General features: G+C 40.1%; 1 protein-coding gene across 6 annotated transcripts in view; it reads left to right on the top strand.

Moving 5' to 3' along the window:
* Positions 1–13,210, top strand: part of PSIP1 (PC4 and SRSF1 interacting protein 1) — a 221,445-nt gene extending 208,235 nt beyond the window's left edge. For all 6 annotated transcript variants that reach the window (XM_069765186.1, XM_069765205.1, XM_069765216.1 and 3 more), the window contains 6 exons: positions 1,436–1,485; positions 1,577–1,647; positions 3,424–3,525; positions 8,949–9,165; positions 9,638–9,734; positions 11,825–13,210. In XM_069765186.1, coding sequence (XP_069621287.1) covers positions 1,436–1,485; positions 1,577–1,647; positions 3,424–3,525; positions 8,949–9,165; positions 9,638–9,734; positions 11,825–11,867 — 580 coding nt within the window. In that variant the 3' untranslated portion in view covers positions 11,868–13,210. The remainder of the gene's footprint in view (positions 1–1,435; positions 1,486–1,576; positions 1,648–3,423; positions 3,526–8,948; positions 9,166–9,637; positions 9,735–11,824) is intronic.
* The last annotated feature ends 343 nt before the right edge of the window (positions 13,211–13,553 follow it).

Genomic DNA, 13,553 nt, shown 5'->3' with positions numbered 1-13,553 from the left:
CAGCAACAAGTTGGGTTTTGTGCGGACGGCGGGCACGTCAAAGCGACGCATCCGCATACAAGCATGTCCTGCGCACCCAAAGTTAAAGATGGGTACGTGGGACGCATGCGGAAGTAGGCGGGGCTTAGCGGAGGAAGTATGCAGCCCTTGTACGCAAGTATGAACCCTAAGCGAGAGGAGAATTTGGGAATATATTATTTATTTTAGCTGGACATACAGCTGGAGGGTTTTTCCTATTAAATATTTTAGCAGTTGATAGGTAAGTAGTTTTGTCTCACTGAGGATTGAAGTTAACTTTCATTGGAATGGTAGCACGTTCATGTCTGTGATGCTGTGATCAGGGCTACAAAATGGTTTGGCCACAGTTAGATCTATTCTTTCTTTTATTGTGTGCCTATGTGAATTCATCCTTGTTTTAAGCTTTTGTCCTGTCTCCCCTACTTACAGATCCCAGCTGGACATTTGGTACATATAATTAGGTACACCACAGTAGCAACCACTGAGGACTCTCAACTATTATGTGTTTTATACATGTTTTTTACATTTGTGACTTGTCCCTAAACATTGTGTCCAATTAATGAAAGCTTTTACATTTAAAAAGCTTTACGAAACCCTATAATGTTGGCGCAATTTGAGGCTGCAGTAAAATTTTGTGACTTTTGGTGTTCTCCGCCGTTTTCACCTAGTTCCCAACAAAGTGGAACAGTGAAATGGCGACTACGGGTATGTGTCCACCTTCAGGATGGCCGGCGCTCTGGACGGAGCTGGAAAACTCGCTCCGCCCAAAGCCCCGCCCCCTTCTGGAGACGCAATGATGCCGGATGTGTTCATTGCACACATCCGGAATCATCGCACCCCACACATAGGGCCCTGTGATTTACCTTGCGGCAGCGCAGCATCGCCGCAAGGTATTCGGACATGCTGCGATCTAAAAAGACGCGCCTCATGTCTGGAATCGCAGGGCCGCCGGATGCGTGTTACCATGCATAGTGGAGACGGGATTTCATAAAATCCCCTCCACTATGCTGTAACATCTGGACGCTGCGGATTGAACGCTGTGGCTCCACGCAGCGTTCAATCCGCAGCTAGTCCGGATGTAAAACGGCCCGTGGACACATACCCTACCACTCATCAAATTTGTGATGATCAACTGCGCTCTCTATGCCACAAATCTTCCTACAGCTATGACTGCAGTAGGATTTGTGGTGACGCACACACAGAGGGGTATCCATTTTCATGAATCTGGGGCCCCTCACTGCAGCACATATATCCTATTGAGACCAACAAGAACAATGCTTGCCTAGATGAAGTAGACCCTTTGTTACCAGATCACCAGTGTTATTTAAAGTGTTTGACTCCAGGTTTCTGGCTTAAACACTTTGATAGATCTGTCTCAAGCAATATTTAACGTTTGTCACTGTTTTTGTCTTGACAGCAAAGAAGAAGCAAAAAAACCTGAAGTGAAGAAGTTTGACAAGAAAAAAGGTTTCTTTTATTTTTTCGGGTTTTTTTTAAGCTTTCTCACTCAACCAGCACAATATAGTGATTGTTTTAAAATGTTTTATACACATTTCAGAAGTCTCCATAGACTCCAGACTTCAAAGGATACATTCTGAAATTAAAAACGCTTTAAAAATTGACCACCAGGTATGTTGTGCGTTTGGGATTTCAAAGTTTGTTTTGCTATTCAACAATATAATGCTGTCTTTGTAAAGTAAAATCTCTAATATAAAAGTTTGGTCTTTTTAAAAAGAGTTATTGAAGGCAAAAAAATATCCTGAAAATGTGATTCTTTTACAGCTTTTTACATCATAGTTTTGATTCGAGAAGTTGGAAAGCGTTAAACTCTGTCCATATAACTTTCTTTATTCCGCTTATTCCCGGTTTACCTCTTCTTATCCTGCAGTGTGTAAATATGTGTGGCCTGTAACAAATGGATTGAAATAGAAACATATCTGTAAAATTTGCCCTAACTGTTCTTTACAACTTCATTGATCAACTTTAACTTGTTCCTGGGCAACACAGAAAAATCAACATTGTTGTAGGTTGCCAATTCAAGCTTTGCTATATATATTGTCATTACGCTTATTTTGTGGGTATTGCCAGTGCCATCGCCAGATCAGCAGGGTAGTATTACTTAGCCCTCAACTGCCAGGATCGATGCTAGAGCAGATCCTGATAGTTTATCCCTGAAAATGCAGCATTCAGTAGCACCCATGAGTATAGATGAATAGACTGAGGGTGAACCCCTCTGTCACTCATCGGCAGAGGAATTGCAGTGTATTTATTATATGCGCGACTGAGCTCATTGAAGATAAAGTCCCCTAAAATGATAATTTAAAATACAATGTTTACACTCCTCAACATTATGGCATTACAGAAATCACAAGAGCAATAGACCTTTTAATGATATTCAAATTATGAAAAAACGGAAACCGTATAAAGCATGAACATCTGCATGTGATACTCATACTTGATAATGAATAAATGAAGATATTCAAAACATCTCAATTTATTCAGTATCAAGTAGGATTATCACTTGTATAAATACACTTCTTGGAATGATATCAGTGAGGTTATTAATGGTAGACTGAGAAATGTTCTGTGACGCTGAATGCAATTGGGCACAGAAATTGTCAAGATCCGCTGCTGGCAGCTCTTTGTAATTGTGAATCAATGATTTTACAAGGTATGCTTAATGTTAGATGACAAGTCTGGGGATACTGCAGGCCTTGACAGTATGTTTTGACCATGCAAGCTATTCACAGAAGAAAGAGTAACTTGCAGCATAGTGTTGTCATGTTAAAAAGCTTCTCCTGGGATGCTTTAGAGAAATGGCCATACTAGTGGTTCTACGACCAAATCTATGTAACACCGAGCTGTTAGAGTACCTTCAAGACTATTGGGGTCTTGCTACCGAACATTATGCCGCCTGACACCGTAATCCTGGGAGTAAAAGTGGTGTGACATTTCCTCGGAATAGCCTCTTCATGGCGTTGCCTCTAGACATTTGGTTTACAGAGCAATCCCTGGCTATCATTCCATCCACGAAAAAGCAGGATTCATTGCTGACAGGGTAAACCTCCATTGCCATCTTATTCTGCACCATAATAGCCTTTGAGAGCAGTGTCGTGAGGTCGGCAAAAGGCCCTTAAGAAAAAGATTAACATCAATCTTTCACCAGAGATTATGGCAATAACATATGGTAGCTGCATAACAGTAGTCTTATAGTACAACACTATAAAAATAAAATGTGTACATCATTGGTATTGCTGTAAGCTCAAATTATAAAATTTCCTTACGGTTTAGCCGAGTGAACGCTGGGTAAAAAATATATCTATTTTCTGTGATGAACTGTTTCCTTGTGTCTCCAGATTTTGCTATTTACTCGTTGTTTACTTCCATTTTTTATGTCTCTAATAGGATGTATACAGATGTATAAATGCCTTGGATGAGTTGACCTCTCTGCAGGTCACCATGCAGCATGCTCAGAAGCATACAGGTCTGATCACTACTTTGAAAAAAGTAAGGCCTCTATTTTATTTTCTATTTCTTTTCTGTGTGTAAGATAAAACTTGTAACAAACATGTACACCGCTTTTCCACTGTTAGGTTTCATAGCCCCCTATTTGTTTTTTATTGGCTTTGTGACTGGGTACAGTTTTTAGATTAGTCGCTGTGCGCAGTAAACTAGTGATGGAACTGATTTTGACCTCTGTGAACAATCTCCATTGTTTTCAAATCTGACATGTAACTTTATTTGGCAGTGACACTAGAATATTTTTATATATCCCAGTGACTGAGATTTTTTTGTTCGTGACAGGGCAAATGTTAGGCAGAAATGTTGTGTGTTTATGAATATAAGAAATTTTACAAATTTAGAAAAATACTCTAAAACCGGCTAGACAATGTAAAAACGATAACATTTACCACATGTCTTCTTTTACGTCCTCATGATTTTTCAAAAGGATCAAGAGTTTAGCAGCATTTTTTTTAGTTTTTCAAGGAAATTTTTAGAAATCCTAGCCATTCTTTTTCGACCTGTTCAGTTTTGAAAGTGACTGTGAGGAGGCTATATAAAGTGAAACCAGTCTAAAAAGAAACTGCACTCCGCAAAGAATTGAAAAATGCTGTCGGCAATTTATAGTGGCCTCCAAAAGTATTCGGGTATGTGCACACGATGCGGATTTTGCTGCGTATCCGCAGCGTTTCTGCAGCAGCGGATCCGCAGCAGTTTCCCATGAGTTTACAGTACAATGTAAACCTATAGGAAACAAAATCCGCAGTGCACATGCTGCGGAAAAAAACGCGCGGAAACGCAACGTTTTATTTTCCGCAGCATGTCAATTCATTGTGCGGAATCTGCAGCGTTTTTACATCTGCTCCAATAGAAAAGTGCAGATGTAAATCCGCAATAGAAACCGTGATAAATCCGCTGGAAAAACCGCATCGGTTTTGCACTGCAGATTTATCAAATCCGCTGCGGAAAAATCTGCAGAGGAGCTTTCTACGTGTGCACATACCCTTCCTCTTTCCCCCCACCGCACTGCAGCATTTTTTGTGTTTTGCTACCTCAACCTGGAATTTCACTTTGTTTTTGTTTTTTCGTTTTGTTTTGTTTTTTAGGCTTTTCATCAGATCATGTGACGAACATGCCTACAACTTTGAGCATTTGGTTTTCTTTTTATAGTGAAGCAAACAATAAATCGGACAAAATAACTAAACTTCAGTGTGCATTATTATTCACCTCCCTAATCTTAGTACTTCGCAGGACCTCCTTTTGCGGCAATTACAGCTTCAAGTCGCTTTGGATACGTCTCTGAGCTTTCCACATCTTGCCACTGGGATTTTTTCCCATTCCTAAAGGCAAAACTGCTCCATCGCCTTCAAGTTAGAAGGCTTCCTCTGGTAACGGCAATCTTCACGTCTGACCACAGATTCTCAATTGGAATAAGGTCTCTGATTTGACTAGGCCACTCAAAACATTTACTTGTTTCCCTTTAAACCACTCTAGTGTTGCTTTAACAGTATGCTTTGGGTCATTGACTTGTTGGAAGCTGAACCTCTGTTCCAGTCTCAAATCACTGACAGACTGAAACCAGTTTTGCTCAAGAATATCCCTGTATTTTGCACCATCTTCTATTCATCACAGACCATGTTCCATGTCCCTGCTGTTGAAAAACCTCCCCACAGCGTGATGTTGCCACCACAATATTTCAATGTGGGGATGGTGTTCTTGGAGTGATGAGCAGTGTTGATTTTGGTGACAGACCTAGTATTTACCTTGGTGGCCAAAAAGTTCAATTTGGGTCTCATCTGACCACCGCACCTTCCTCCATGCATTTGGAGAGTCTCCCACATGTCTTTTAGCAAACTCAAAACAAGCAATTTAATTTGTGTGTATGTAAACGCTTTTTCTGCCTAGTGTTCAATAAAGGCCACATCTATGGAGTGTACTGCTTATTATGGTTGTGTGGACAGATACTCCAGTCCCTGCTTGGGAACTCTGCAGCTCATTTCAGGGTTTCCTTTGGTCTCTATGCGGTCTCTTTGATTAACACCTCCTTGCCTGGAGTTTTGGTGGGTGGCCCTCTGTTTCCAGGTTTGTTGTGGTACCATGTTCTTTCCATTTGATGATAATGGGTTTGATGGTACTCTGGGGGATCATCAGAGATTGGGATATCTTTTTATAACCCAACCCTGACTTTTACTCAGGGCTGTGGAGTCGGTAAGCCAAACCTCCGACGACTCAATTTCCATGACGACTCAGACTCCCTCATACATCGCTCATGTTTAAGTGGTAAATTTACTGTAGTAAAATGGTAACATCAGGCTTTTAATCATTATTATGATACAATAAACAAGCCATTTAGATGGAACATAAAATATATGTATTGGAATACAACTTTAGAACAATTTTTTTTTCAACAATAACGTACTGAATAACATTTGTGCAGTCTATGAATTTGTTCTGAGAAATATTATCGCCTCCATCAGATCCTTCTTCATAGATGACCTTAAATGTGACCTAATTATTTTAAGGCTAGAGAACAACCTCTTTACACTAACTTGGGTTGGTGGCAAAGCAGTACCCACATTGGCAACATTTCTAACAATTTCAGGGTATAAAGGAATTGCCCCGTGCACAGTCAGTTTTGATGAACGATTGAACTTTTCTACTTTGAGAGCAAGTGAAAAATTTTGCTGAAATATTGTCAGTCTGTTTTCTATGGGAGTGGAATCTTTTTTCCTGTGGCAACGCTTTGTCTGCTCCATGTCGTCCAAATACTTTTCAAAATAAATCTCATCTGATGAGGATGAAGAAATGGCAGCAGCAGCACTGGCAGGACCTGAGTCCTTTTGCTCTTGGCCGTCCGGTAGCCCACTTATCCTAACTGCTACCTCAATCAAAGCTTTTTTTTTTCTTTAGTAAGCTGTTGATCATCCAGCAATATACAATGACTCTGGGCCACATAAGCAGCTGCCAGAAGAATTTTATTTTCGAATAGTAGTGTCTTTGTCCATTTTATTAAAATAAAATATTAACAAATATTAACAAAGATGTTCTTTTCTGAGTGTATTTGTTTTTCCTGTTTCTCTTTGTTCTGGCCTGCGTTATGAAGAGAAACGTAAAGGCATGCAACACGGAAATTTGCATTTTTTCAAAATTTTGTATATAGTTTGTATATATTTTTTTTTCTTTTTTCCCCTTTACATTTTGTATTCTTTAACACACTATTACCAGATAACAAAATCTCAAAATAATTAAAAATATAGAGGGAAATTGTATTGGTTCACTTGAAGTGGAATAACCCGAGTATAAGAATGGGAGCAGGGGACTAACATTTAAAGTGCCACTGCAGCGCTGAAAAAACTACTGGTGCGGTGTTTTAATGGTGGCGCAGCCTCTGTGGCTTTTCAGAAAAGGTGTGTGGTATATACTGACGACCATGTGCCACTGAGATTGCACACAGGTGGACTTCCTTGCACTAAGCAAGTGACTTATGAAGGTAATTGCTTGCATCAGAATGTTTTAGGTGCTTCATAGGAAAAGGGGTGAATACATATGCACATGCCAATTTTTATTTATTTGATCCTCTACTTTTAATTTATGCCTATATTTTTCTCACTTCTCTTCTCCAACTTAGACTATTTAGTGCTGATTAGGGTTGAGCGACTTTTACTTTTTTAGGGTCGAGCCGGGTTTCGCGAAACCCGACTATCTCAAAAGTCGAGTCGAGTGAAATTGGCCGATTATGGCGAAAAGTCGGGGATCGACCGAAACATGAAACCCAATGCAAAGTCAATGGGAAATCTAACTTTTTTTTCTCTCTCTCTCTCTCTCTCTCTCTCGTGTTACACATTGCAAATCACTACAGCGCACAAGCGACAAGATGGCGATAGGTGTCCACGCCCCTAAGACCTATGTCATCACTCTGCCCACGCTCCTTCATTGGCTGAAAAAATGGCGCCAAACACGTCATACGAAACGCGACTTTGGCGCGAAGATCGACGACCACATGGCCGATCCCACACTAGAGTCGGGTTTCATGAAACCCGACTTTACCAAAAGTCGGCGACTTTTGAATTTGTCCGATCCGTTTCGCTCAAGCCTAGTGCTGATACATCACACACAAATCGGATTGCAAAGATATTTGAACACCGGTTATAATGTAACAAAATAGGTAAAAATCCAAGGGGGTGAATACTTTCACCAGACACTAAGCTTTCAGGGAAATATTTTCTACAATTATGTTGCTCATCCCCAAATTTTACATTTTCACAAGGGATAGTCGGAAAAAAGAACCTCTCAATTTGTTGCTTAATGTCTCCCAAACTTGGCTGTGCCCCTGTTAGGTGTCGATTTCCCACCTCTGCACAGGGGGAATCTCGAACCATCTCCGCTGCGGTCTCCCATTCTTCTCCAGCTTCAGTGAAGCCTGGAGTCCCAGAGACGTCTGCTCGCTGCTGACCAGTACTGGCTACAAAGGCAGAGCCTGGAAGAACAGTAGTAAGCAGTCACCCAGTATCAGCCTGAGTCAGACACTGGGACAGACGTCCTGCTTTTCCCCTTCTGAGCATGCCCAAGGTAAGACCTCTCATTGGAGGTCAGGGGTCACATGCTCAGATACTGCAGCAGCTCCCATTGGTCCTCTAGGAAGGTCCTGAAGTTGCTCAGGTACTGTAGCAGCTCCCATTGGTCCTCTAGGAATGTCCTGAAGTTGCTGCAGTTATAAAAGGTTCGCATGGCCGCAGCCTGAGCCAGACGCTGGGACCGAAGTCTCCGCTGAGCAAGCTCCACTGCGGCTGGAGAATTATGGGAGGTGGTTCGAGATTCCCCCTGTGCAGAGACGGGAACTCGACACCTAACAGCCCCATATGTGATTGAAAACGGCTGTGTGCCATACTGCAGGACTTGGAAACAAAGGAGCGCAATGTTTTTTGGAGTGCAGTTTTGGTTTAAATAGATTGCCAATGCCATGTGAATTGACATCTTAATACAGACCAGTGAAAATGCTGCATAAATGACATCTTTTATGTCCAGACTGTAAAAACACACTAAGCTGGAGACAGTTGATGTAAGAAACATAGCCATACAGGTTTTTATGCCGTTCATTGTAAAGCAGGTAATAATTTGTAGACCAAGGGGTTTATTCATCTTTTTACATAAGAGAAAAAGTTCAATTCACACTATCTGAAAAGTTAGTGTATTTTTATTATTATTATTTATTATTATTTTATTGTATTACGATTGTTATAAAAATGATTATAGTGCAGGAGTCTGCTTGCCTGTTCCATGCACAATGCGAGTGACTTGGAAGGGAATTATATCTATATGCTTGCACTGAACTCACTTTTGCGTACCATTGGATGAACTATTTAATGGACATAAGGTTAAATGGTTGATCATATGGAGAATGTAATATTATATTTGTATGTAATTTACAGATTCGCCGATTTAAAGCCAGCCAGGTCGTAATGGAAAAAGCCACTATGCTTTACAACAAGTTTAAAAACATGTTCCTTGTTGGTGAAGGGGAATCTGTAATAACTCAGGTTCTTAATAAGTCTCTAGCAGAACAGCGGCAACAGGAGGAAGCTAATAAAGGCAAGGAAGCTGGAAAGAGGGGACCTCACAAGAAAGTGGACAAAGACCAGACCTCTGGTAATTTCCGCAGTAGTTTATATTTTGATGTTCTCGTCTCTGAATCATAATTGTTACATCATGATAGTAGTATTATGTCTCGTAAGCAATTTGACATGGAACCATCATTAAAATAAAAAAGCAGTAATCTTGTGCAAGATTGTCACGCAAAGTTTCAACTTTCATCTCCTATCTCAGTAATGAAGATATTCTGTGAAGACCATTTTTACACATGAATTGAGAATTTTGAGAATGAAAGATCATTCCAGGAGGAGAAAGAAGTAGAATTCTGTGAGATATATCACAAAGATTCTTGTGTTCATTTGTAGCATTTGATATATGGAATAAAAGTGTCAATAGGCTGTCACTTTTTGGCCCAATTTCTGTAGAAGAAGCGTGCATTTTTAGGAAGACATCTAAAGAATGTTAGCACTGTGTTTGGTGTGTAGCAATGAAGAATTACTGGCAAACCTCCAAAATGTTTATCTTCTAGATACAAAAGCCGTAAATGGTGGTCGGGAAACAAAGGAACAAGTACAACAGAATGAAGACAGTAGTGAAGAAAATAAGGAGGGCAAAAGTACTAAACGGTAAGAAACTGCTGCAAAATGTTTATGAATAAAGGAGATACTTACACTGGCATGGTGCCAACATGCCAAGTACTGCAACCGATGAACCACTCTACCTGTTCAAACAATGAAATGGAGACTGCTCACATGGTTTCCGTAAGTTAATTATTTATTGCCTATCCTACGAATAAGGTATCAAAATGTACTTTCATAAGTTACATGTCATGCTAAGATTTTCTCTTTGAAGCCTGCATATTAACCCCTTACCAATATCCACTATACATGTACAGCACAAGTTGACAGTGGGTGTATGGAGTGGGCTCACAGGATGAGCCTGCCCGATGCTTGGCAGATAATGGCAGAGTCCATCTCTGACCACAGCAATAACCGCATGCCAGCATGAGCTGCCCCATGACATTATTTTGAGGCGTAGATGTGTTGCTATGCTGGGCGTCTGTTAAAGGGAATCTGTCACCATTTTTTTGGGCTACCAGGTAAAAATACCATTCAATTCAGTGCCCCCTATGTATTACATTACTTCTGATACCCCCTGACTCCCCACGTATGATCCATAAATACCTTTTTTTATTCCTCCTGCGCTGTATGTTAATATGGTCGGTCTGATGGGCGGAGCTTAGTCAGTCTCTTCCCCCTCCTCGCTTGCTTCTACGCATTGCTAGCGGTGAATTTTGGCGATTGCGAAGTTTTCGTGCGTGCGCATTCCAAAGGCATCTCGTGCGTGCGCAGAATGCTTTGCCCAACAGTGGGCAAAGCAGAAAAGCTGTATTGCGCATGCACCAGCTACGCGATTGCCTTCTATGTACCGGAAGTATTTTGCTGCCATTTCTGCCATAGAAAGCAATCGCGTATGCCATGCGCCATACAGTTTTTCTGCTTTGCCCACTGTTGGGCAAAGCATACTGCGCACGTGCGAGATGCCTTTGGAATGCGCACGCACGTAAACTAGGCAATGGCCGAAATTCACATCGAGGAATGCGTAGAAGCAAGCGAGGGGGGGGGGAGACGGACACTAAGCCCCGCCCATCAGACCGGACCGACCATATTAACATACAGCTGCAGGAGGAATAAAAAAGGTATTTATATTAACCTCTGCACTAGCCATCACGGAGCTCCATTGAAACCCATCCTTTGGCTGAACTTCTTCAAAGGAGGCCATAAGTTTTGCAATACACAAAACTGTGGTATTACTGTATAAAGTACAAGTGACCAGATGATCACAGGTTCTAGTTTGCTAATGGGACTAACAATTACCATATATACTCGAGTATAAGCCGAGATTTTCAGCCCCAATCCCCCCCCTCCCCTTTTTTTTTTTAAGGCTGAAAGTGCCCTTCTCGGCTTATACTCGAGTCATTGTCCCAGGGGGTTGGCAGGGGAGTGGCGGCTGTCACATCATACTCACCTGCTCCCGACGCAGTCTCTGCACTTCCCTGCTTCTCAAAGATGGTCTCTGGCGCCTGCATCTCTTCCTGTGTTCAGCGGTCACGTGGTACCGCTCATTAAAGTAATGAATATGGATGCGCCTCCACTCCCATAGGGGTGGCGCGCATATTCATTACATATTCATTATTCATACCACAGGATTTGTGGTATGATCAGACCATTCCCGGTCAGACACAGACATTACACAGTACACAGCAGGGTCAGATGTATAAGATTATCTCAGCACACGAACATTTTTTTTTTAAACACATCCAATTGTTATTATTCCAAGATCTATTTATTAAAATTAGTTTTGTTCATGGGGAAAACCCCTTTAATGTGGTTGTGCATCCAAAGTTGCAGATTTGCAGGGTTGCTCTAGCATTAAGCTACAGAACTATTACAGAACTTCAGGCAATCTTGGGGGCTCAAAATGACATGGCAGGTTTCCTTAAAGTTTGGTAGTATGATTTCTTTTAGGGTAGTATATATGTAAGTGTGTGATGGGTGGTGATATGCCAGTGTAATGTGGTTCTGTTGGGTACTCTTCACTTCTTTCATTACATATATTGTTACTGCTTTTTTTTATTTTTTTTTTAGAACTTCGTTATAGTTCCCAATATTAATTCTACATGTTAAATTTATTTTTATTTTTCATCTATACCCAGAACTGAAATCGGCAAGCACACGAGCGATGACTCTGACAACTAGGTGAAGAAGAAGATCCATGTTTTTGGGAGAACTTTTGTGGCAGTTTTGACAACTATTTTAGGCTGCTCAGTGTTTTAAATCCTTTTGTATCTGCAGTATTTGTTGTTTGGATTGAAAGACATTATTCAGTGGAGGCAAAACACTATTTTATTTGAGAATATCTTTTCTTTTAGTTTTACTCATATCTATTCTTCAGATACTCTAATGGTTTCTACTGTTGAGCTGCCTTCCTGGAACTTTTTTTTCCCTCCTTATACAGTATTCAGGTTCATTACACTGTTAATTCATTCCATTACTTACTACAGGCTAGATTACTTCTCCAGTTTTGCTGTTGTAAAGCATGGACTGTACAAGAATTATATTCTAATTTCTACATGTTGGAGAACATCTGAAAAGACCTGTAATGTGTTAAAAGTGACTTCATTTTTTACAATTTAATGTCTCTACAAACTCAAAACATAATCAAGAGAGAATCAAGAAGCAGTCAACCAGTGTTCAGAATGATATGTGAAATAATCTAGGTAACTTTGTGGCAGTTTCATATAGAGAACTATAAGCAGTCCCATCATACCACTGCAAAATAGAGATCTAATTAAAAGAATATTGCTAGTAATGTTTATTGTAAACTGCACATTTTCATACTTACATTCCGTTTTATGGGTAGTTCCAGTATTGCTTCCAAAGACACGTAAAGTATTCATCTTCTAATATTTGCTTAGAGGATTTCCACATATCGATATACAAATGATTAAACAAACATACAGGGTAGATGCTAGGCGAGCTATCCCAAAATGCCGACATATACATCATGGATGTAAAATCCTTGTTTATTTTGCGAAATGCTGTATATTAAGGCATTTATCAAGTGAAGTGTTGAAGGAGTGTTACTGCACTTTCAAAAATAACTGGGTTCTGGCAGCTTATGAATCAGTCTTCGTTAATACAGCAAGTAATTATTCATATAGAGTCATAATCTTGCACATTGAAAGAGTCTCCTTAGCTCTTTAAACCTTCTTTCATAACTGAATTCATTAGTTTTAGTCTGTTTTTTAATGCACTGTGTGCTGTAGAACTCCTAATAATACCTGTTCTCTGTATTATTCCATGTTGTATTTGTGCAGACAACTAAGACATGTTGATATATTTTTTATATAGCAGTGAAAATTGTTAGGAAAGTGGATATCAAATTCATAACTTTTGGGTTTTTTAAATACAAACTTTGGTTCATTTTTTTAAATGCTTGTTTACTGTGCTAATTAAGCCTGCTCTGTAAATATGATGCTGTGTCTGACATTTGGCTGTGCTTTTGTATTGAAGGCTTAAATAAATCTTGGAAACAGAAAGAGGTGATTTTTTTAAATTTATTTATTTTTAACCTTCATAAGTAGGAGCGATGTGTGACTGAAAATAAATCATATCAGAAAGATTGTCAGGTGGAAAGCAGTCATTCCTTCTACAAAGGATTATTCCTGTGTAACTTTCCACTGTATTCAGTGGCAAGTGGGGCTAGCGATGTTGAATCTGCAGATACTTGGCGGGACATGTGCTCAGCAAATACTGTGTACCTGTCCTATTCATTAGAATAATCTGCTGGAGTTGTCAGTTAAATTAATAGAAATATAATTCAAGTGCATGTTGCCTGGCGATCATGAAGGTATCTGTAGACATGACGTCATCAGCATGGCT

This window comes from Ranitomeya imitator, chromosome 1 (assembly GCF_032444005.1).
Source record: "Ranitomeya imitator isolate aRanImi1 chromosome 1, aRanImi1.pri, whole genome shotgun sequence".
NCBI lineage: Eukaryota > Metazoa > Chordata > Amphibia > Anura > Dendrobatidae > Ranitomeya > Ranitomeya imitator.
Note: the sequence above shows the minus strand (reverse complement) of the source record. Positions and strands in the feature narration are given on the sequence as shown.